The sequence below is a fragment of the Eurytemora carolleeae genome, unplaced genomic scaffold (genome assembly GCF_000591075.1).
Source record: "Eurytemora carolleeae unplaced genomic scaffold, Eaff_2.0 scaffold227, whole genome shotgun sequence".
NCBI lineage: Eukaryota > Metazoa > Arthropoda > Copepoda > Calanoida > Temoridae > Eurytemora > Eurytemora carolleeae.
The window spans coordinates 243568-268558 of record NW_019396557.1 but is presented as its reverse complement, the minus strand read 5'-3'; the positions used below and the strand labels follow the sequence as shown (position 1 = coordinate 268558).

The following is a 24991-nucleotide window of genomic DNA, read 5'->3' as shown; positions in this document are numbered from 1 at the left end:
ATTTTCGACATCTATCGGGGTTTTATGGCATCTGTATTGACTTAAACTAAATTTTCAAATTATTTTCAGATTTGTTTGGTCAACAAAAACTGAGAATCAAGGCACAGTTCATTTTAGCCGAATCTTAGATCCAATTCGCCACTTTAATGACTGCATTTCATGATTGGCGTCAAGATACAAAAAAAGGTCGGGCTGCCTGTTTACTAAAAATTGTCTCATCCCACCCAAAGTAATATCTATCTCCATTTAAAAGATATTTTCAAAAAACTTTTACAGTGTTTAGATTTTTGTATTCGCCTACTCGAGTTCAACACCTACAACAAAACTAATTATATGCATAGAAAGAACATAAAACTTTGAAAAATTAAAAGAGATCAATATGGTCTTATTTCTAAGAAATAAACGATTTAATTTTATGCTTTTTTGAGCTGATTACTATTTGAGGTGGTGGAGATTACCAATTGAGGAGCGCGCTTGCCGAAAAAAAGATTTGGGTGGCGGTGATTACTATTTGAGGAACTCTGGACTCCCTCCCCCGTCAGGCACTGTGGTGTACCTAGGGGGGGCAGTAGTCCTCTTGCCCCCCCTGGGAGTTCCAAAAAAAAAATTTAATTGATTTTCAATGAAATGGGTGTTCAACTGTTTAACATATTCTATTCCTAAGTTAAGATTTTAAAAACTGAAACCTGAGTAAAAGCCAGCTTTAGCCTCTATTAAATCTAAATAAATGAATTCTAAATTTTCTTTTCCAAATTATTATTCTGTTCAATAAATTAGCATCATTTGTTAGACCCAAGGGAAGAACTTTGCAGGATGGAGTCCGAATCTACGAAAAATGTGAATTTACTTTTAAAATCGCCTCTTTGGTATACCTAGTTTACTACTACCAACCTAATGATATCTAAAGGTTCCTCGACTTTCCCGCCAGAAACATTGTCGCCATCATCCGCCATTTTGTTTTCTGAAAACGGTTTCAGAATTAGAGGATTTCAAAGCAGGTACAAAATAAATATCACGCAGGACTTTAGATCAAAAGAGGGGTTTACAAAACATGACGACTTATTAACGTATGTTTGAAAAAAAAGTTTTATAAACATATTCATTCATAGCTACTAACAACCCTAGGATTCTGGGTTCAATGGTTCGTCTTTATTGAATCTGAGAATAAAAGGAGATTTTTATTTCTAATGATGTGTTCTAAAAATATATATATGTATTCTACCAGAATTTTCTAAAGAAATTTGATGGCTGAAATTGGGTTAATCTTTTCGAAATTTATGTTGACTATAATTTAAAACCCAAGACAGGTTGAGTCTTGAAGCTTTGAGCAATATGTTAATCTGTCAAAATAGGATAATCTTCAAGAGAATAGAATCTTTCAACTCAAATACAATCTCAACCAACCATCCCTTTCCATTGAAGTGAAAATAAAGATTCCTACCAGATTTGTTACTTCCTATTCTTAAAGGTTTTGTACAATTAAAGATGAATACATATAAAGTCAAGTTCAGAATCCGGGAAAAAAGCTGTTAACACTCAACAGTACAGTTTTCAGGCATAAGCATAACAGACTAGGAAAATAAGTCGACGGAGCCCGTTTTCTTCAGCTCAGCATGGTTCCTTAAATAATTATAATCAATGGAAACATTTGAAAAGACTTTATAGAAAAAGTTTAAACCAGGGATGTATATTATCCTAAAAATCATTCCCCCCCGGGGGGGGGGAGGGTGGTGTAATTCTGAAAAATATACACCCATGTTTTAAACCAAAACTTCGGAGACATCGAAAGAATTTATAAAATGTGGTCCTGACAATTTTTTCAATGTTTATTTTACTATTATACCTTGATCTCAGTACTTTTAAAAATACAAATAGCCATGAATTATGCGGGCACAGTTATAAAGATGCTTTATATGATTATCTAATTAAAAAATTAATTATTTGCATTCTGCATTGTTCCATTATCCCTAGGTTTAGAAAACGACATTTTATAAATTCTTTTAATGTCTCCAAAGTTCTGGGTTAAACTATATTTCTAACAATTTTTCAACAAGTGTTTTTCACGAATTATATTTATCACTTATATTTGTCTAAAGCAAAATTACATTAAACAATATAAAAGTTTACAAACTAATACTCTTTTCTCTGGATATCGCATTTTAAAATTGACAGGGTTTGCCAAAAAAGGTGCAATACAAGACTTTTAGCATGAGTATAGTTTAGCTATTCAGAGGTGGTTTTCAGAAAAGGGGTTTCTTGGTCCCAGTCTAGTGTTTTTCGTTTTCTAAAAATGTGGTATGATGACAGTACAGCAAGGCTTGATAGATTTTCACACATTGCTTTGAAACTAACAATGGGTTTGCAGAGCTTATGCAGTTTCTTTAGAATCGCCTTATTTGATGGTGAGATATATCCTCTTGAGCCGATTTCAAAAGGATGAACAGACACATCCCTAGTTGTTATATCTGTAATAAAATGTTCATACTTGTTCATCTTTTGAGCGTTGGCATTTTTGATATTTGTTTCCAATGGGACAGTAAGCTCAAAATTATCCATCTTTTCCTCCATTCTATCGATAATTACTAGATCTGGTTTCTCTGCGGTCACAAGGAGGTGGGGGGGAACAGTACCTCCCCCTGGAAGGCTATTGGACGGGATGTCGGCATACATCAGAAATCGGTCAATATCAATTAATCCAGATATATATTTAATAAGATTGTTGTGCCTCCAAGTATATCTTTTTTGGTGTAGTGCAACCTTGCAGCCATTCAAAATATGGTTTGTAGTTTCTTGTCTTCTACCATGCAATTCAGCGCCTGCCTGTAGACATAGTTTACAGAGATCTGATGCAGATTTTCCCCATTGTAGAAGGTTAGTTTGTGTTGGCAGGTTGTCCAAACAGGAGTTGAGTAGGAATTTCAGTGTACCTTTCTTCAGATTGAACATGTAAGATTTCCAGATCATGTCAGATTTTTCAAGCATTGCCAGGCAGAGAAAATGTCCTTGTTTTATGAGTGTTTCTGTATGTTCTCTCCAGAAAGTTTCGTTTTCAGAAGATACTTTTTCACTGACAGTTGTTTTCATTTTTTTATAGTATTGATGTTTGGAAGCTTGGTCTTCCCACTCAGGCATTTCTGCTTGACCATAGTTCTCTAATGTGGCTTGTTGAAACATTTTTTCTGCATAGTCTGTGAGGGAATTTTTGCGGTGCCAATTTTTTTCCCTGTCTAATTTAGATTGTAAGGCAGAGTTAACTGTTTCATCACCCAGTATTCTTATCCTAGTGTATGCTTGCGTCATAGTTGTTTTGTACAGGGTGGATATTGAAGTGATGTCTAGGCCAGGTTTCAAGTGTAGAGCAGCATTTGTTGCACAGGGTGGTAATTTTTCTAACAATTTTTCAACAAGTGTTTTTCACGAAAAGCTAATTTGTTGTTTAATCTGCATTGTTTTAGTCTGTACATAAGACAATATAGATTTTATAAGTTTATGTACACTATGTCATGCTACTTATATTAAAGACTTAGATGAACCTAGTTAAGTAGAATCGTAAAAAGATGATATTTTATTGCTTCTTCTTCAATATTACTTAAATATTAAGATTCCAATTTTTCATGTAAAAAATGTGAGTAATAAAACAATATTCGTAATTTCAATTAAGTGACCTTCCGTTAATAGAGTTGCATGCAAGGGCGTATACAGAGTGGGAGTGAGCTACAAAATGTCAACAGTTACAAAAATGTTCCATTATTTTTCGTAAGATTAAGACGAATTCTGGGCCGAGCGCTGCCGTTAGGATGGGCTAGGGGGCCAAGCACTGCGGTTTGAATGGACTAGGGGGCCGAGCAGTGCTGTTTGAATGGGCTAGTGGCCCGAGAGCTGCTGCCTCTTAACTGTTGATTGTTGATTTCAAATTCTTAATCAGGAATTTTGTAACTGTAACATATAAGAGGCCGCAGAGCTCGGCCTCCTAGCCCATCCTAGCCGCAGCGCTTGGGACCAGAAATTGTCTTTACCTAACCAGAACCCAAAATAAGGTGAGAGTCGACACTTTACTCAACACTGAGGAGGCAGCAGTGCTAAGCACGGAATTTGTCCTATTCTAATCTTGCCAAACATTATGTAACTTTAAAATTGGAAAATTCTACCTTTTGTAATTCTACATTTTGTATGTTCTACCTTTTGATCGTTCTACCTTATGTTGGTTCTACCTAGTGTAATTCTACGCTTTGTACTTGAGCGGTTGGAAGATATTCTTATTTATATACCAGAAAATCAAGTGCTAAGAAACCGCGCGAAGTGTTAAAAGGGTGTTGTTGTGAATCGGACATGCCTCTCTATAAATGGAAGGTTACTTGAAATTACGCTTACAGTCCCTTTAAGTAAGTTTCTGTTACCGCTTCTTTAATAAATGTGGCGCAAATCTGAGATTTTTTTTTTCAGAAGTATTAATTGATGGGCAAAATTATCACCTGTACTCAGTGTATAATCTCTGTAGAGTAAGATTAGATCCTAGTAGAGGTAACATTTCCTTGAACAGTATATCTCTCTTTAACCCTAACAGTTCAGCGTTGGAGCCTACAGAGTTCGCCCGGCAGGTACTAGCTAGCAGGTCATCTAGAATACATCGTAGGCGCGCTTCTTGACCCTGCAGGGTCAACTGTTTTACCAGACTGAGCAACCAATATCGATACTCCTAGAGATTAAACATATCTCTAAATATATACTTTGCTTGTCTGTTTGTTTGTGTCCAATAAACGTCAAAATGGCTACTTGCCGGTTGAGCCCAAATTTTGTGTGGGACCTTGCATGACCCCAGAGAAGGTTTATAGTTGCTGAAAATTAAAAAAAGTTTTATTAAAAAGGTTTTGACTTTAGTAAAATTTTAAAAATATCCTCAATTTTTTTGGTTTTTTATATTATACAAAATTATAGTTCCAAAAACTGTTTACTGTCAACTAGGCATAAGGAGAAGGTAACTTTGTATGATACTGCTGTTTTGACTTTGTAACAACGTAGCTCCTCCAGCTTTAATTCTTTTAAAAAGTATGAGAAATTTATCTGGTTATATATCACAAATTCAAAAGATTTTTGTACATTTCAATACCTTTTCAAGAAAAGCAGATATGATTGAGAAAAAAAAATCCCTCTTAACAACATTTCAACACATTAAGTCTGTCATAAATAGTATCAAAGTCCATAAAATCTGCCAAAAAATTATATGCTACACCCCCGAATAGGTTCTGTGGTTTACTGGGAAACTCGTTAAGTCATCAAATTACCTGGGAGGATTTAAGGTATGACTCGAGGATAACCTGATCTCAATTTACCTGGGAGGATTTAAGGTATAAACTCAAGGATAATATCATCTGAATTTACCTGGGAGGATTTAAGGTATAGACTCGAGGATAACCTCGTCAATTTACCTGGGAGGATTTAAGGTATATACTCGAGGATAATCTCGTCAATTTACCTGGGAGGATTTAAGGTACATACTCGAGGATAACCTCGTCTCAAATTACCTGGGAGGATTTAAGGTATAAACTCGAGGATAACCTGATCTCAATTTACCTGGGAGGATTTAAGGTATATACTCGAGGATAACCTCGTCTCAATTACAGATATTGTCCAGATCCCTCCAGTCACGGCATCAAGTTTGCTCATCCCTCAATAGTTTGGTGTTTTTATATTTTGTTTCCAAAAATACTAACTAAAAATTAAATCGTAGTCGTTCAGCTCCCACTAAAAATATACTTTTAACTTATCAAAATCTCAAAATTCAACAACTTCTCATTCCCATGGGACTGGCCCACCAAATGTTTGAAGTAACCCGTGGATAGGTACCCTGGGGGTAACAGAGGCAACAAAAATATCTAAACTTTTCCCCCAAAAAATATTTATTTCAATTATCTTTTTTTTTAATAAATCAATTTCTTAATGGGCAACGCCGGGCACTTCAGATAGTATATTTTAAAGCTCTTTGCTCTACATATATTAAATATAAGTTTATATATTAGCTTTTAGCTGGCTAAACGCGGCTGGATCTACCTGGCTGAAAATATCTGAGGGTACTTGGTACCCTGGGGGTAACTAGAGTATCTTGTTATATAATATTAGGTCTGTTGTATTTAAACCTGAAGGGTAAGAGGAGAGGGAGGCTAATGGCAGAGTAGCTGGAGGACCCTTAGACATTGCTGTGGACAAGGACAGCGCCTGTCTTGAGTGGGTCAGCTGAAGCCAACATCCTAGACAGAAATATCAGTTAATTAAGGCATGTATTCTACCTATATCCTGAGAGTAGGAATGAATGGATTTTACCTTCATCCTGAGAGTATGAATGTATGGATCCTACCTATATCCTGAGAGTATGAATGTATGGATACTACCTTCATCCTGAGAGTATGAATGAATGGATCCCAAATTTATCCTGAGAGTATAAATGTATGGATCCTACCTATATCCTCACCCTCTGTGTATGAATGTATGGATCCTACATATATCCTGAGAGTATGAATGAATGGATCCTACCTATATCCTGAGAGTATGTGTGTGAGGATCCGTCTGAAAGACAGAGAACAGGATCTGATCCAGAATATTTAATAGAGCTGATAGATACAGATGTCCTGGGAGTTGTGTGTCTAAATAAAAAAAACAGAATTTTAATGACGTACTGCGACCACATAAGCTTATTCTCGAAGGAAATGTTGTTCTACGATTTTTAATGATTTGCAATGGGCGTGGTTGAAATGAGTAAAATAAAATAAAAATATTTGTGATTTCAATAATATACATCGCCCTTGTTCAAAACCTAGTCACTAGTCGGGTGAGGGCTTTTCAGGCATGGTTTGGACCTTACTCCCCTGCAATTACTTTAAAAAAAAGAAAGTGTACTAATGAAAAATGTTTAAAAGTAATTTCAATTCATGAAAAAGAAACTTAGAATAGAATAGGAATCTTAAATAAAATTCTAAATACTTAATTCCATTACGAGCTTGGACCCCCAGCTTTGCATGGAAGCTAAACCTTCGCTAAAATAGTTCACCAACAAAATTTATGGTTATAGATTACACATTTCGAAAAATGTATAGGCGCAGAATTTCTTCTGGGTAATTTACGGCTAAGTCTATCAAACCTTGTTTATCCTTTACTAAAAAGTATAGGAAAGTCTGGCAGATAGAAACACTGTAGGCTCAGCAACATTAACTCTAACCATTAATTTAAAATGTCTAAACTAAACTTTTTTCACAGATTTTCAGAATATTTCAAAGTAAAGAAGTAAATTCAAGAAACCTTTCATTCTTAAGGGAGTCCCAAAAGATTCCAAATAATGATAAATGTAAGTACTTATTTTTATATCTGAAAATTGAAAATGTTTTCTCTGGATGGTATTTGCAGCTGAAATAAGAAGGAAATGATCACTTTCCAAGATAAAGAAAGAAGGGCCGCTTAGAATTATTTCGACAATAAATCTATAAAAACAAGTGAGTGAAATAATCTAAAAATGAATTTTGAAAAAGATTGTTTATAATTACTTGTTTAACGGAGATATTTCCAAATTACTCAGAACAGCCTTGATCGGAACACCGGCCATATTCCACAAGAACATTAGTCCACTAGTAGTCACGCACGTAACAAGCGCGTTCTCGCTCTTGAGCTTGTGCGGGGGCGCTGGGAGACTAAGGACGGGAAGGGCGCGTGAGCCGTCAGTATTAAAAATGTGAATAGTTGCATCCTTACAGACGATTAAAACTAGATTTCCCCCGCATACAACACCTACAGTAGACCATTCAGGGTTAAATTCTGTTTCGGGATGAACATTTTCAAAAACGTCATCGAATTTTTCAGTAAGATTTTTGTAAAAAAGATTAATGTCAGGAATGAAAGGAAAATGTTAACGGATCTTGTTTTCTTACATTAAAACCCAACCGAAGTGTAACAGGCTACATTTTATATAACAAATAATATAAAAAATTAATAAAAAGCTGAATAACAAAGAAAAAATAGGAAGGAATAATAAGAAAAATGAAAGGATAAGAATGCTTGAAAAAATAAGGAAAGATGGAAGGATGAATGCATGAATGCATGAATGCATGAATGCAAGGAAGGATGGACGCATGGATGCTAGATGAATAAACGAAAGAACAAATAAATGAATAAAAGAAAGGATAGGATGAATGTAAGGATAAATGAATGAATGGTATTCCTGCGACTGGTGCCGTGAACAAGGATTCCCAGAGTAGAGAAGAACTAGCACTCTCCCCAGTGTGTACTGCAGTCCTGTGTACATACCCACCCACATACTTCTCATACTCATTCTACAGTAGAGTATAATATATACATGTACACTGCAGTCCTGTGTACTTACCCACCCACATACTTCTCATACTCATTCTACAGTAGAGATCAATATATATATATATGTACATTGTACACTGCAGGAATTAAAAGTTATGATTCGTAGTTTGTTGTTAGTATTTTTTCAGTTCTTATAAATAAAAATTCTTTAGATATATTTCTAAATTAATCAGCACAATATGTGGAAAGGTTTTATCGAAAATATAAAAAAAAATAAGAATGAATAGTGAAATTCTGTTGGTACATTTATAAATTAACTATTAGCAAAAAATGTAAATAAAGGATTTTAGCGAAAATATTAATAAACAACAAGAATGAATACTACATAGTGTATTACTATACACCATCTTGCTTATCATTATTAGTAGAACTTTTTTAAACAAAAATTGACCTGGACATGAACGTGAAGTACTTTATCCCCTGCTTTTGCCTGTAGATAGTACGGATTCCTAAAATATAAAAACTTGGTTAGACGCGAAGCGCAAAAAAAAAATCGATGAAACAAGCTGGAGGAAAATTGAAATATGCTTTTTTCCTAAATATCTGGAAGTGAAACCAATCAAATGTTTAAGAAAGTAAATTCAATTTCTTTCTTTTTCTGGTGTTTTTTATCAGCACATTTCCTTATTTAATTTTCTTCCTAGGTATGGTGAGGGGGTTGGAGGTTACCTAGGTATGGTGCGGGGGGTTCCTCGGTATGGTGAGGTGGGGGGTTACCTAGGTTTGGTGAGGGGGTTGGAGGTTACCTAGGTATGGTGCGGGGGGGAAGACCAGGATATGCTCGGGTTGGTGATGCTGGTACTCGCTGTGGGTGAAGAGGTAGAACAGGTTGAACTACTGGTGCAGGGGCTGCAACTACTTCTATATGCTAAAATTTTTTTAATGACTTCCTTAAATTTTTATATATACGTAATATACAGTCAAATCAGTGGGACCAGAAATTGATTGACATTTGATCAGACAACTTTACATATAAATTTCTTGCAAATTTTAAATGCTCAAAAAAGGCAGACCACATTTTGGAAATGGCAGGACTAGAGCTTTTTTGTAATTATCGTTTCAACAATCATATTTGTAAAATTTCATTGTAATTTTGTCTACCCAAATGGGATCGGGGCTGAAAGTACAATTAGCGGCATGAAAATACACTTTCTAAATTGTTTATGTACGTATACTACACTTCAGAAATGTGTACTGCATAAATATCGGTTATCAATTTAAGAGATAAATTATGATTTACAGAAAAATAAACACTCCCTTGCAGTATACAACCTGCAGTATGGAATTTTTCTACAACTTGACATCTTCCAATTGTTTACAACACATACACGGTTAATTTCTGCCCTTAATATCAATCAATCAACATTTGAGATCGTATTGGATGGGAAAAGAAATCAATATTTTCTTAAATCTGTCCGCTCCCCTTTTAATGTATAAAAATCTGATTTTGAATTATTTTTAGATAAATGATTTTGTAGAAATCCCAGGGAGTAAGGAATAGAAGGGAGATATAACTGACGCGGTTCGCCCTACCATATGACTATACAAGCTTTGAAGACGGTACTCCATTTGGATAAGAAATATTTGTCTGATGTACAATTACCGCGTATACAATAACCTATTCTGAATATTTCATGTACAAATGGAGTACCCGTCTGCAAAGCACGCATAATCATATGGTAGGGCGAACCGCGTCAGTAATATATCCCTTCCATTCCTTACTCCCTGAGTAATCCCCCTCTTATTAGGGTTACTTTTGTTAATTTTCCATTGTCTCTAAAAATGATGTTTAATAATGTTCTTGAAAGCAGCAGAAATCAGTTCCCAGAATATTTAATAATGATTAGAAAATGAGAATTTGTGGCGAGTTTGCAGTCCCTTTGTGGCTTGTTTTCCACAAGGAATCCGGAATAAAGGAAAGGGGAAATGGCGGTGGTCTGGCATGAGAAAGCCAGTCGCACTGCTTTGCAGACGAGTTCGGTATTACACACGCACACTCTTGAATAACAAGTAGTTAATTGTAAACATTTATCAAATTATATTCTTTGCATGAAAATTTGGCTTATAGTGTTGACTTAAATATGTAAATAATATATTACATGTATTTCAAACTTATTTTTTAGTAATCAAATAACAATAAACAAATGTACTATCCTACTGTACAAATACCGAGATTCTAATGTACTGTTTAAACCTAAAACCTACAGTACAGGCCTTCGGTTCGGAATTCCTGACACACACTCTTTTAGTACAGACACACACACACATGATGTTTCCGTCCCCTAGTATACCATTTTTTAATATTTGTGTTGTGTTTGTGAGGAAATGCAGTACACATTTCTTCAGTGTAGTATACGTACGCAAACAAACTTCACTTTGATACAGAAAGTGTGTTTTCATGCCCCTAATTGTACTTTCAACCCCACTCTCATTTGGGATCAGACATGGAATTATATGGACACCTGCCCAGAGACAAATTTAAATACCCTCCGCTTACCTTGGTGACCGGTGTTGACTGACCACTGTCAGTTTCCCTAGAACGAGAAGGCCCGGTCACGGTCACCGGTCGTCCTCGTTTCTTGGCAGGATGCTGAGTGGACAAATCTTCGCCTTTTCTTTTTGATCCAACAACAGAGGAGACCAGGGAGGTTTTCTTCTGATAGTTCGAGGATAATTAGCACATTACTTTTTATTTTTAACTAACATTAAAAAATATAGTATTGTGATGTATATTGCAATAATTAAATACAAAGCTTCAAAATTAATATTTCCTAGATTAACATTGTCATATTTTCTTGAAAATTTCCCAACCCCCCCCCCTCTTCTTTGAACATTTATTTTTATCAAGATGTTACGTACTTTCCCAAACGATTTTTCCCAAAGGATTTTTCCCAAGTGGCATTTTCCCAAGCGGCAACTTCCCAAGTATTTCCGCAGCACTCTACCCCAGCCTGTTCTAGCCTCAGCACTTGGCCCCGTAGCCCATCCTAGCCGCAGCGCAATTGCAGCCTGCGGCGCCTCAGAGGGCCTAACCTAACCTTATGGAAGTTGCTACTTGGGTAATTGCACCTTGGTATGTTGCCACATGAAAAATTGTCACTTGGGAAGTCGCCCTTGGGGAAATGCCTTTGGGAAAGTACCTAACACCCCCTCAAGGGGGGAGGGGATAATTCATGAAAATATCTCCGCAATAGTACAGTTATGCAAGCAAACAGTTTCCATCAAAAGAAGTTGTATGACGACCTAAACTGGTAAAATCAAACAATTTAAAAATGTTACATAAGATACTCTTGATGACCTTCAAGCGACAACGTTTCACAACGTTATACTTGGTCTGAGTAAAAGTTGTGGAAACAGCATCGTTTTTTTTTGTATAAAACATTATAATTTTATTTTGTTTAATGCGCACTCATGATCTATTCTTGTTAATTCGTTTTACAACAAAAAAATTCCAAAAGTTATCGTTACTATTTATGCAGAAAATTGTTATGCCTCTTAAATCAAATCAATAATGAGATCGCATCAGTTGAGACTTAAAATGTATGTTTTGGAAGCAAAAGGTTGGTAGGATCTGGATCAAGGAACTTAATCCAGATCCTAACCACTAAAAAATTTAAAAAAACTGTTACCTTGTCTTCAGTTTCTGATTTCCCAGATTTTTCCGTCTGACTTCCCGCCGTTTCATCATCATCCGATGAGCTCTCAGACGAATCAGAGTCTGATGAGTCTGAATCTGAAGAATCGCTTGAGGATTCAATACGATTTGACGGCTTTTTACCCTTGATCTTCTCGTCGTCCTTTTCTTTATCTTTATCCTCATCCTTCTCCCCTTTGCCCTTTTCCTCATCCTTTTCCCCCTTTCCCTTCTCCTCATTCACATCTTTCTTTGTTTTTTCCTCCACCTATACACGGTACAAGACTTTCTCAGTAAAAAGCATTATTTTGTCGATGACCAATACAGGGTGTCCCACATGATATTAGATCGTTAATCGGTCTAAATTACGATTTTCGGGACTAATTAAAAAATTTAAGAAGAATGAATCATTATGAAAACTTGAATAAGGCTAATATAAGAATTTTCTTGCGGAAAATGCTAGGTTTTTGAGTATTATGGGTCTATTTTGACGTTAAAACTTGGAGAAGGTCTATTATGATATGGGACGCTCTGTATGTAAAATTGTCGGGAAAATTTATGAATTTTGGGAATAAGACTGCACGGAATAAGAGGGTCTGTTCTAGAGAACGATTTTCGCGCCCCCCTACCTAGGTATGGTGAGGGGGGGAAGACCAGGATATGCTCGGGTTGGTGATGCTGGTACTCGCTGTGGGTGAAGAGGTAGAACAGGTTGAACTACTGGTGCAGGGGCTGCAACTACTTCTATATGCTAAAATTTTTTTAATGACTTCCTTAAATTTTTATATATACGTAATATACAGTCAAATCAGTGGGACCAGAAATTGATTGACATTTGATCAGACAACTTTACATATAAATTTCTTGCAAATTTTAAATGCTCAAAAAAGGCAGACCACATTTTGGAAATGGCAGGACTAGAGCTTTTTTGTAATTATCGTTTCAACAATCATATTTGTAAAATTTCATTGTAATTTTGTCTACCCAAATGGGATCGGGGCTGAAAGTACAATTAGCGGCATGAAAATACACTTTCTAAATTGTTTATGTACGTATACTACACTTCAGAAATGTGTACTGCATAAATATCGGTTATCAATTTAAGAGATAAATTATGATTTACAGAAAAATAAACACTCCCTTGCAGTATACATAATAAGAATACTGTTCGAGTCAAGTTATGACTTTAAGCTACTTGTAACACTATTTGTTTTCATATTATTATTATAAGAAAACCCCTCACAACATCAAATAAACAAAAATTGCTCAAATGACGTCTTCCTATTCAAACGTTTAATGGGTTCCGCTGAACTTTATATTTCTCCCCATAAACATTCGAAAATCCGCTCTACTGGAAGAATCAGAAATACCTTCGTTTTAAGTCCGTTAGATAAAGAATGGGAAGTAGTTCCAATAACAACAGCTGGTGCTGTTGCTGTTACAGTTGATGTTGTGGACGATGGTACACTGAAGAAGAAAACCAAGTAAAATTGCTAGAATTTTTAATTTTTTGGTGTTGTATACAATACCAATCCAAAAAGCTATTACATTCCTTTTTGTCATAAGATGATTTAAAATCAAAATAATAATAAAAGAACAACAAAACAAATTATCAGTCGTAATTAAATTTTGTTAAGAATTAAGAGAAAGGTTTATACTTATTCCAAACCCCTACTTTTAATCTATATAATCCCAATTAAAAAAAAAAAAATATTTATTTATGAGATTAATGATAAAAAGTTCTAGGAATTTTCTATATTTCTTTATGTTTTAAATAAAATCTTTTAAAGAATTAAACAAAATATTTAAGTTAAATAATTTTTTTCTACCCCACTGACCTTGTAGTTACTTGAACCATAACATTTCCAACTTTCCTCTTGACCGGAATCATGTTTGGTTTTATCACTTCCGGTTCCTTCTTAGCTTCCGCATCCTTCTTCACATCCGGTTCCTTTTTCCCGGGACTCACGTTCGGTTCAACAACTCCGTCCCGTCGTTCAATCTTGATTCTAGATTTGGGTTCGGAGCTGGAGCTTGAGATCATCCGTCCCATCCCCATTGTGCCATCCGAGGACATCGTGGAGTTTCGAGACCAGTCCCCCTCGAGGGTAGGGGGGATAAACATCGGCGTTATTCGTCGACGACCGTCACTTGTCTTTACCTCAATCTGTTTATCTGTCGGGCCTTTTATCGGCGACCAAGTTGACGATTTGTCAGTGAATGTATCGGAAAAATCCCCCAACGCGTCAGAATCACTGTTAAGCTTCAAAAGTTCCGCATTCTCGATTAATACAGGTTTGTCAGCGACGGCAATTCCGGAGGTACGGCCGTACAACTTTTTGAAAAGTTGGTTTTTATCCGAAATCGACATTGGAGTTCCGATATCTTTGCCGGAAAAATTAAAGCTGGCAATATGTCCGTCCATACTACAAGCTATGAGAGTCATCCCGTCCTAAAGAAAAAGAAAATTAAATTTACCAATTTATGCAAGAAAATGTGTATCAACCAAGGAAGATTCAGGGTTACCCACAAAGGATGAGACTCTAGGGATGACCTGAAACTCATCAAATATGACGATCTCATGCTGAATCGAATCTTTAGCCTTAAAAACATCTCTTAACGTGGTTCAAAAGTTGATTGGGCAAGGAAATAACAAGTTTACAGTTGCAGGGAATCATACATGTTAAGGAAGCAGACAGTATAAACAGCAGTGTCTGAAGTCTCATCCTTTGATGTTAACTCAGTACACTAGGAACCCCCAAAATCATTAGCTTACGTATCTATTCCTTGCGGACGAAGCCGTACACATTCTTTGTAACAGAAATAGAGATTTCTCGGATCAAACATACTTAAAAGAACAATCAGGAGTGGTTAAAAAAAATCACCTTACTCCACGCTAGATCCAGGATGGAGGATTCGAAGAGATCGTGACAAACGAAAAGAGGGCGCTTTAGTGAGGTCAACCAAACAGATACTGAACGGTCACGCGAACCTAAAAATAAGATAACTAAGTTTAAACAAAAAGTAATAATAATTCAGAACTTTTGTTTCGTGAAAATTTTACTTCACAAAGGGCTTCAAAGACAAATTTGGCCTTACAAAGTAAAAGCCTTTTAAATGCAAATCTATAAATAAAAAACATTCCATTTAGTTTTTGAAAAAATCGCAAATAAATAAGTTGCAGATCACGAGACAGTCAAAGCATTGTGGAAAATTGTTTAAAATGATGTTAGTTGAAACCCATTATAAATCTTCTTTTACCTATTGCTACACAAGCATAATTTCCGTTCCCTTTCGAGGATTTTCGTTGAAATATATTAGAGTTGAATCGAATACAGGTGACAGCTTTCCTGTGCCCCACAAAATCCTTTTCAAACTTGAACCCGTCTCGTTCAATTATCTAGAGATACAATATAATTTACTAGCTTGAGAACCTAGAGTAGCCCAGGGTACTTATAATTAATCCAGCCGTTTACACGCGCTTGGTCGTAAAATACGATATTAATTTTTTTTCCCGTATGTTAGTGGACCCACTCAAAACCCAGCTAAGAACATTCCTGTGATTATTCCGAGTTTCCTAATAATATGAGAGTCAGGACAATAAGTCGTCATTCGTCATATCAGTTAATAATTCGTTCGTGGAAAATCTTATTTCCAGAATTGCATTTTTTTATATTTTAATGAAGAAGTCAGAATACGTCAAACGAGTGTTAATATTGATATTTGTCAGAACATGGCTGTTTTTATTGTTATTGATCTCATAATACTTTCAAATTATAAAGAGTAATTCGCGAAACACAATTTCGTTCATTCGCACATTCTTGTAACTATTTAGCTAGTTTTAAAGTTTGAAGAAGAAATTATAAAATAGATCAAGACATATAAAATCAACAGACAACTTTCAATACTACTGTTGCAAAAGAGGAAAACATACATGCATCGATGCTGAATATAATAGAAAAACCGGGACATTTACAAAAAAAAACTGGCGGAGAGAATTTCTACCTGGGCGGTTGGACCTCCGCCATTCATGGCGTGGGCGGATACCAAATACTGACCATCCGGCGACCAGTCCAGCCGAAGAACATGGGTCGTTCCGCCGCAGTCCTAATTTTAAAATATCAGATGCGGGGTGTTCCAATAAACATGAGAATTAAACGATACCTTGAAAATTAGAATAAGATTGTACGTTATATGAGGTATAAAAAATGTGGTCTTCCTTATTTGTATCTAAAAATTTTTAAAAATCCCAAGAATAGCATTTCAATGGATGCATTTTTTCTTTAAGTCATTCCTCACCCCCACCCCTCTATGATCTACACTCTACAGGGTGTCTCACGAAACATGACAGATTGTGAAAAGTTTTGTATGTCTTCACCATATACTGGATTAGATATTTAACACTTTTTGCAGTTTATTTCGTTGATAAAATCTTTAACTCAAATTAAGTTGACTTTGAAATCGTTTTTACTAGAATATGACTACCGCTTAATATTTTTTATCTTTCTCTTTGGTATCAAACATCTCAAAAATTATGGAAAAAGACATTTAAAATTATTCACAAAATTTCATTTTCGTGGGACACCCTGTACCTGGAATGGTTCTTTAACCACTGCTTCTTCCTTCCAGTCTCCAGTTCTCCAAACCCTAAACATATTTTAACATACAATCCCTTTCCAGAACATAGGAATATTTAAGCATACAATCCCTTTCCAGAACATAGTAATATTTCGGCATACAATCCCTTTCCAGAACCAAGGAATATTTTTGCATACAATCCCTTTCCAGAACCCGGGAATATTTTAGCATACATTCCCTTTCCAGAACATAGGAATATTTCAGCATACAATCCCTTTCCAGAACATAGTAATATTTCGGCATACAATCCCTTTCCAGATCCCAGGAATAATTTAGCATACAATCCCTTTCCAGAACCCGGGAATATTTAAGCATACAATCCCTTTCCAGAACCCGAGAATATTTAAGCATACAATCCTTTTCCAGAACCCGGGAATATTTAAGCATACAATCCTTTTCCAGAACCCAGGAATAATTTAGCATACAATCCCTTTCCAGAACCCAGGAATATTTTGGAATACAATCCCTTTTCCAAAGAGATTCATCAGCACTCTAATAAGATAAACACTCAGAGTCTAGATATTTGCCAGCTTTAGTCTATTACCTGAGAGTTTTATCAGCACTCTGAGAGGCTAAATATTTCCCTACGGGATCCCAAGTAACACCCTTGACGTGTCCAGTATGCCCTCGTAGTACAGCAACACTGGTTGGAGACCCAATACCTAAACAAACAATACATTTCAGTGCCAAAACAAAGAAGAGTGCCGATACTGAAGCTATTCTTGTTTTTGTTTTCATCTGAAATTTGACTATTTTTAATTGTGGGTTCTGGGAGGGGGAGATCCCCCTGGACCCCCCTGACGTTTTTTTGGTATAACTGAAAAAGTAATGGTCTCAGGCAGTCTAAATTTTTTGACTTTTCTAACACACTTTGGGCTCAAAGCGGGGCTTTTATACTTACTGCCTGGGTCCTCAGGCATACTGCCTGAATACCTTATTTTACCTTTACCCACTAATTCTATATTTAGACCTGCTTTCGGTCATTGGAAATTTGACTTTTTATAGCTCTTTGGAATGCCTTGAACAAAAGGAAGCAGATTGCACATTTTTGCTAAGAAATTTTGCATAGTTTTTTAAACACAGATGCCTGTAAAGAGAATGTGCACATTTTTAGATTTCCTTCAATAAAATTGTTTGCATATTTGAATTCGCCGTGGTAAGGGCTCTTCAAAAATGTATAATTTATCATATTTCGCGCACTATTTCACTATTTGTTTTTGCAAATCTTTTGCTTAATAACTTGAAATTACAATGAATATATGATATTTTGCAAATTTGCAATTTATTTTTGCAGCTTGTTGAAGTAGAGCCCAAGGGCTTTCCAAGTGTTTCAAATATTATAAATTTGTATCACAATAAGAACCCCCCCCCCCACTATTTTGGATAAACCAGACGTCCGCCTGGATATGGTAAGATTGAGAAGGATTTTTTTTTCCTGATTGTAAAACGGCAATATCTTTTTATTTTTTAGTTGCTGCTTGATAGGTGGGTGCCGCCAAATCAACATTCCATTATATGACAGGATTATCATATAAAAAAACATCTAGTCCCTTTAATTCAGAAATGCATTAACATCAATTATACTTTTTTGGTTAGAAGATAATATTTATTTTTGGAAATAATAATGGATTCAATTTCATGTTTGATCATGTTTGTACTGTTTCAAACTGAATATGTTGCGTTCCTTACACAAGTGAGACTCAGTTTGTAGCAATGCTTAGGATCCATTTAAATTTAATGCGGATGCGGATATGCGGATCCGGATCCTGGATCCGCACTGGAAAAAAATGGATCCGGTCATTTCTTTAAGATGTACTAAATTTTTATGACAAAAATCATTTTCAAACTTTTTGTTTTATTTTTTTCGCTTATTTTTATCCTAAACCCTAATGAACCATTCAGAAATGAGGAAAGCTTTATAGTCTCTCTTTTTTCAAAAAATCAGATTTGGGTTTTAGAAGTAAAAGTTTTTTTTACCCCTTGGATCCGGCTCCGCAAAATCTTGCAGATCCAACGAATCCGGATCCTAAGCAGTAAGCACTGGTTTGTAGAATTGTCTCTCCGATTTAAAAAGGTTTGGTTATGGATAACCTTCTAGAGAAAATACTGAGTAGCATTTTTGGGATTTAGAAACATATATAGTCCTTTCTTTCGTGTTTATCACGTATTGTGTTATGTGCATAACTGGAGGATTTATTGAGATAACGCCTATTGTCCAGGGAGTAAGGAATAGAAGGGAGATATAACTGACGCGGCCCGCCCTACCATATGATTATACATGCTTTGAAGACGGTACTTCATTTGAAAAAGAAATATTTGTCTGATGTACAATTACCGCGTATACAATAACCTATTCTGAATATTTCTTATACAAATGAAGTACCCGTCTGCAAAGAACGAAAAATCATATGGAAGGGCGAACCGCGTCAGTTATTTCTCCCTTCTATTCCTTTCTCCCTGCTACAGTCCCTTGGAAATTGAGAAAATTCTATTTTTGGGCATAATTGGCAAAAAAATAGGAATCTTTAACTACAAAAACATATTTTTCCAAACAAAATAGTATATTAAACAAATAAATAGTTTTATTATGCACAAAAACAGATTTTGAAAATCAGCAAAACCCAAAGTTAAATATCGCAAATAAATGTTCTTTTCTTCAGAGTTGTACAATGTACATTGTACAAGCTGGAATCTTTTCAAACAGAGTTCTAATTAGAATGATAAATGAGAATGTCTTTTTAGAAAAAAAACCCGCGAGAAACCATATCAAGAAGTAATCACTCTTCTGAAAAAAACATGATTAATTATTAAAATTTATAATATAACTATTCAAAATTATGATCATTTTTATTACATTTTTAGAAAAGAAACCGCGAGAAACCAGACCAAGAAGTAAATATAAGTATAAAACTTACTAAAACAAGATTAAGATATGGATTTGTGATAAATGTTTTAAAAATTTCTTTTGAAATTGCTTTTCATTTTCTTTCATTTCAAGTGAATAATATTCGTTTATTCTATTGTTGCTCAATTGGACACCAACAACAAAGGACATCCAACATTCCGCAAGAAAAAAGTAATTTTCCTGACATATATGGAAGAAAGGCCAGATTTTTGAAAATTACAGGAATGACCATCTTGCGCAGAAGAAAAGGTGTGTCTATACAGCCTGAGAAGGCCTAGAAAGCTTTTTAGCAACAAAGAAAGGGTTCAATGTTTCATGAAGGATAAGACGTAGTTTATTCTGGTAACAAGATTTAATCTAGGCAACAACGAGGTTATTACTAGTTATTTCTAGTTATTTGATGAAGCAAAGTCAAAGTTAGGCAATGAATAATTGTTATTACTGGTTATTTCTAGTTATTTGTTGTACATTTGAACTTTATTTTTATCATCATATAGGATTATCTAAAAGTGTCACAATTGTTAGTTAATTGTTGTTCATGAATAATTTACTTAAATCGAAACGATATTCCTAATACGTCACGTAGACATGAATAACCCCTCTCCTTCACGGGGGGAGGGGGGGAATTTCCAATGGTCTGAGGAGAAAATTGAAAAAAATCGACATAATTGATCAGTTTTATTTTCATCCTTTTTAAGACTAATCAGTCAATCGAGAACACATTAATGTTATCATTATCAAAACTTATATATTTCATCTAAATTAACAAAAAAAAAAAAATACTTGACGGGCAAACATATTGAACACCTGAAGGCAAAGGGGGGGGGGACTCAGTACTTTTAGTACATGAATTAACAGTGACCTGGGGGACTACTTAGTACTTATAGTAAATGAATTAACGGTGACCTGAGACGTCCCAGACAATAACAGAGTTATCTACACTAGCGCTGGCCAGCCACTTGTCCCCGGGACCCCAGGCAAGGTCCAGTACATCACCATCGTGCTGACGGAGGGTGTGCGCACATCTAATAAATCAATCAATCAATCAATCCATACAAATTCAGTGAATTGATTAGTAAATAAATTAAGCAATCAGTTAATCAGCAAACCAACTAATGAACAAATTAGTTAATAAGTTCAAAATAAGTCAATTCTGTCCGTGGATTGATCAATTAATCAATCAAATAAGTTATTAATCGCGAAGTTAAGCAATCAGTCAGTAAAGTCAGCAAAAATTCAGTCAGTTAAGTAAGAAGTCAGTCAATGAAGCAATTAGTGACTTTAATATACAAGCCGGAAGTAAATTAATAAATCTGTCAGCCAGTTCAGAAATCTGATAGTCAATTCTGCAGTTAGTTTATCGGTTCACCAGACTGCGAAGTTGTTACCTGTAGCTTTCATGATTGACCTTCCCTCCCCCTCCAAAAACTGCTCCACCACCGTACATATTTCGGGTCCATAACATTACTAGATACAATTCAATCATATCCAATATAATATAATAAATGATCAAATAAAAAAAATTAGAAAACTTTATTTCGAGCGCTTTCAGTATTTCTAGTAAATCCTCCCTAAAAAATTCCTCACAAAAATGAGATTTTACTTAAGTTGAATATATTTTCTCACAAAAATGAGATTTTACTTTAGTTGAATATATTTTAAGAGTGATTAAATTTATTTCCTAGTTTGTCATCCCCCGCGCTAGCCAGATACTTCCCGTCTCCCGACCATCTATCAGAAATTAAATTCGAGTGACTGTAAACCTATTTTCTAGTGACCTTTCATTTATAGATCTAGGCATGTCCGATTCACAACAATACCCTTTAAATCTTTGCCCGGACAACGATGAGGTAGATACCCTTATTAGAATAGCTGAATATTGAGTAAAAAGAGACTTAAGGTTACAGTGTACACTAGCAAGGAACGTACAGTATACAGTGTACACTCCGTGCTTTTGTACACTCGCGCGGTTTATAAGCACTTAATTACCTTCTACATAATTAAGAATATCTACGAAATCTTTAAAAAAAAAAGGTTTAAATGGTATCGTTGTAAATCGTACATGCCACTCTATTAATGGAAGGTCCCTTGAATTACACTTACAGTCCCTTTAAGAGGCCTTCCCTTGTTGTTCGATTCACAAGCAAATCAAATCAAATCAAATCAAATCAAATCAAATCAAATCAAATCAAATCAAATCAAATCAAATCAAATCAAATCAAATCAAATCAAATCAAATATGTTTGTTCATGAATAAATCTTAAATCAATCTCAATTAAAAACGTGGTTTCTAACAAAGTTTTTATTTATTCAAAACTGGATTCCTTGGAATAAATTGTTCAGCTCTCCATCGTTTTCACGTCAAATCAAATCAAATCAAATCAAATCAAATCAAATCAAATCAAATCAAATCAAATCAAATCAAATCAAATCAAATCAAATCAAATCTAATCTAATCTAACCAAATCAAATCAAATCAAATCTAATGAAATCAAATCAAATCAAATCAAATCTCAAATCAAATCAAATCAAATCAAATCATATCGGACTATAAGAGACGTTCTTCACCCACAAGGCAAATTTGAGTTGACTTATACTAAATCAAGATTGAAATGTGGCCTTACAATAAATAGACCAAATTTAATTTTGCTCAAACATGAAATAATTTGTTTATTCTTTATTACTAGACTTCAATAAGATTCTTAAAATAATTGCAAGGCCTTCTTAATATAAAATGTTTAAAAAAGTACTTTACAAAATCAAAAAAAACACGAAATAACAACGACAAAAAAATGCTAAAATTAATGTGGATGAATAAAAACATTGAAGAAAATATTGCTCTGACGCACTTCACAAAATAACATATACTTCTGACGTACACGTTATTTTAGAGAAATATCTTTTGCATTAATTACAATGACATATAAAATTTTGTAAATGAATCTTTGAATTTTAATCTTGATGCATACATGCATTAGGCATATGTAGATTTGAACTGACGTTATTTAAATAAAAAGAAACAAAAAATACGCTAAAAGGAGGACGTAACTGACGCAATTCACGCAAACAAAATAAAGTACCTGATCACAGTTGACGCACGCAAGATAAAGTACCTGACGCAGTTGACGCAAACAAGATAAAGTACCTAACGCAGTTGACGCAAGCAAGATTTTGTATCTGCAGAAGCACTTGACGCAAGCAAGATTAAGTACCTGACGCAGTTGACGCAAACAAGATAAAGTACCTGGCGCAGTAGATGCAAACAAGATGAAGTACCTGACACAAATAACGCGCGCAAGATGAAGTACCTTACGTGATTGACGCAAGCAAGATAAAGTCCCTGACGCGGTTGACGCAAACAAGATAAAGTACCTGAAACAGTTGACGCAAACAAGATAAAGTACCTGACGCAGTGGACGCAAGCAAGATTTAGTACCTGACGCAGTTGACGCACGCAAGATGGTTTTCCATTTGACAAAGTTGTTTGTGTACTGTGGGATCATCTTGCAGTTTCTGATTTCTGATAAAAACAAATCAAAATATCGGCTTTTCTAGAATAATAACAAAAGAACTTTTAGCTTATTGATAAAAATTTGAATTGGACACCTTTACAATACATAGTATAGAAATAAATTAAGTAACCAAAGTCGATTAATTTTTTGATTTGTGCCTAATAGGTTCCATATTCCATATCACGATCCTACCACAGTCACTTCCCTGTCCCCCTAAACGATTAAAAACGCATCAGAAACTGCTCAGAGTCTGAATTTTAAAGAATTTGAGACGTTGTTCTCAGTGTTTCAATATTTGAGCCGGCGCTCATTTGAAACCATTTTTTGGAAGTTCAACGACACAGTATAAATTCTTTTAATTCGGCGTCAGTAGTCGGTAGGGATTCATTTGGATGAACAAAGTGCACCAATTACTGCCAAAAGTTGACAATTTCAAGTGACCCTCCATGCAAAGATGTCGATGGTCAATTTACAACGGTACCCTTTAAACCTTAATCTGATAAAAACATGTGTTGGATGAGTCGGATAACGTCGTTTTTCTCGAAAAGTGTTTTGATCATTTCTCTATTGCTTCTTAAAAACAAGAATTGAGCAAATTACTTTTGCAGAGAACCTGCAAATGAAAAAAGTTTAAGAAACTAAACTATGGATTTCTAGTTCATACTTGATCTAAAATAGCTTTTAAGGGCACAGTTGAGCATTGCCATCTTTGCCATCTTTTGGTTGGAAGGTAACTTAAAATCAAGCAACATTCTGACGCAAAAAATCCGCCACAAATAGTTTGTGAATAGTCTTTTTCCAAAAAAAGGAAGGTGGAAACATGTGGATGTAGATTGAGTATCTAATATTGCACCTCGATCCCGAAAGATTTTAAATTTTAAAAATTTATTGAATTCGGGCCAACATGAATTCATAATTTGTTTAATATTTAACGGATTTTTATGATTTTAAACGTTACTGAATTCAGTAATTTAATAAGTTTATTTTATTTATTTTGAAGGAGAAAAAAATATTTTTGCTTCACTCGTGGATTTATATTTACAAAAAACATGATTTTCTGAAAAAGGGGAAATTTTTTCAATTTTTTAAAACTAAATGTTATTACAGAATTTGTCAAGACACGTGCTCATAGGATCTGAACATTTTTATCAAAGTGCCAAAAGCTCCCTCTCTTTTACTCAGTCCTTAGGATCCGGATCAAGGGGTAAATTATCAACCAAAGACGACAAACAAACATCTTTTGCTCTCCAAAACCAAATCTGATCTGTTAAAAAAAGGAGAGACTTAAAAAAAAATTATCTTTGAATGGTTCATCAAGTTTTAGCATAATAATAACGAATAAGTCAGTAAATCTTACAGTTATGTTCGTGGCTTGGATCCGGATCAATTTTTTCAGTGCGAATCCAGGATTCGGATCCATATCAAAATTGAATGGATCCTGAACACAGTTATTACACCGGCCATAAAATCTCTAGATAAACCTCTTATAGCTATTCCACGTATACACTAGTTGGGTCAGTTGTGACATGTGTCTGGTATTGACCAGATCATGGTTTGGAACTTTCTCCCCCTGGGTTACCTGTAGCAAACTTATTCCCCTGAGGATGAATATCTACAGAGAATATTGGGAAATCTTCTCCATCCACCCAACCAGGCTTAACCACCTCCAGAACCATTTTTCTTAACATAATTTTAGAATTGGGAGGATATATTCCCACAACCTTCATTTTTGGAAGTTTGAAAAATTACCCCCACCCCTTCCCTTGCCCTCGTTGAATATTTTTTAAAAAGTTTGTTTTACTCGCTGAGTTAAGGGAGTAATTGTTGGAAAAGAATGAATATATTACCTGACTTTAGAAGAACAGAAGGGGCTTAATCAACATTTATTTCTGAAAATATAAAAAAAAGTTTTAACAAATGTAATTTTATAGTTTAGTAGTATGTTTA

At 35.0% G+C, this 24991-nt stretch overlaps 2 protein-coding genes across 5 annotated transcripts in view; both read right to left on the bottom strand.

Annotated features, from left to right (window-relative positions):
* LOC111705457 (U6 snRNA-associated Sm-like protein LSm3) overlaps positions 1 to 972 on the bottom strand; it is a 6601-nt gene extending 5629 nt beyond the window's left edge. Inside the window, exon 1 of the mRNA XM_023478012.1 lies at positions 892 to 972. Coding sequence (XP_023333780.1) covers positions 892 to 953 — 62 coding nt within the window. The 5' untranslated portion in view covers positions 954 to 972. The remainder of the gene's footprint in view (positions 1 to 891) is intronic.
* Positions 958 to 24991, bottom strand: LOC111705451 (protein HIRA). Of its 4 annotated transcripts, none has more exons than XR_002766017.1 (26): positions 24892 to 24991; positions 24624 to 24724; positions 23203 to 23257; positions 22969 to 23052; positions 21214 to 21263; positions 20921 to 20999; positions 20439 to 20557; positions 17172 to 17289; positions 16582 to 16636; positions 15995 to 16096; positions 15251 to 15389; positions 14875 to 14981; positions 13828 to 14441; positions 13360 to 13456; positions 11985 to 12257; positions 10853 to 11011; positions 9102 to 9223; positions 8747 to 8804; positions 8204 to 8315; positions 7533 to 7773; positions 6529 to 6638; positions 6135 to 6245; positions 5572 to 5666; positions 4473 to 4696; positions 1442 to 1620; positions 958 to 1231 (listed from the first exon to the last, which is right to left on the bottom strand). XR_002766017.1 is itself a non-coding variant. In XM_023478006.1 (25 exons), exons 2-25 carry the CDS (start codon positions 24718 to 24720, stop codon positions 1572 to 1574), a joined length of 3270 nt encoding a protein of 1089 aa, XP_023333774.1. In that variant the 5' UTR covers positions 24721 to 24724; positions 24892 to 24991; the 3' UTR covers positions 958 to 1571. The 4 variants fall into 4 exon arrangements, 1 of the variants encoding a protein (XP_023333774.1); XR_002766018.1 differs by having other exon boundaries at positions 958 to 1197; XR_002766019.1 differs by having other exon boundaries at positions 958 to 1197; positions 1494 to 1620.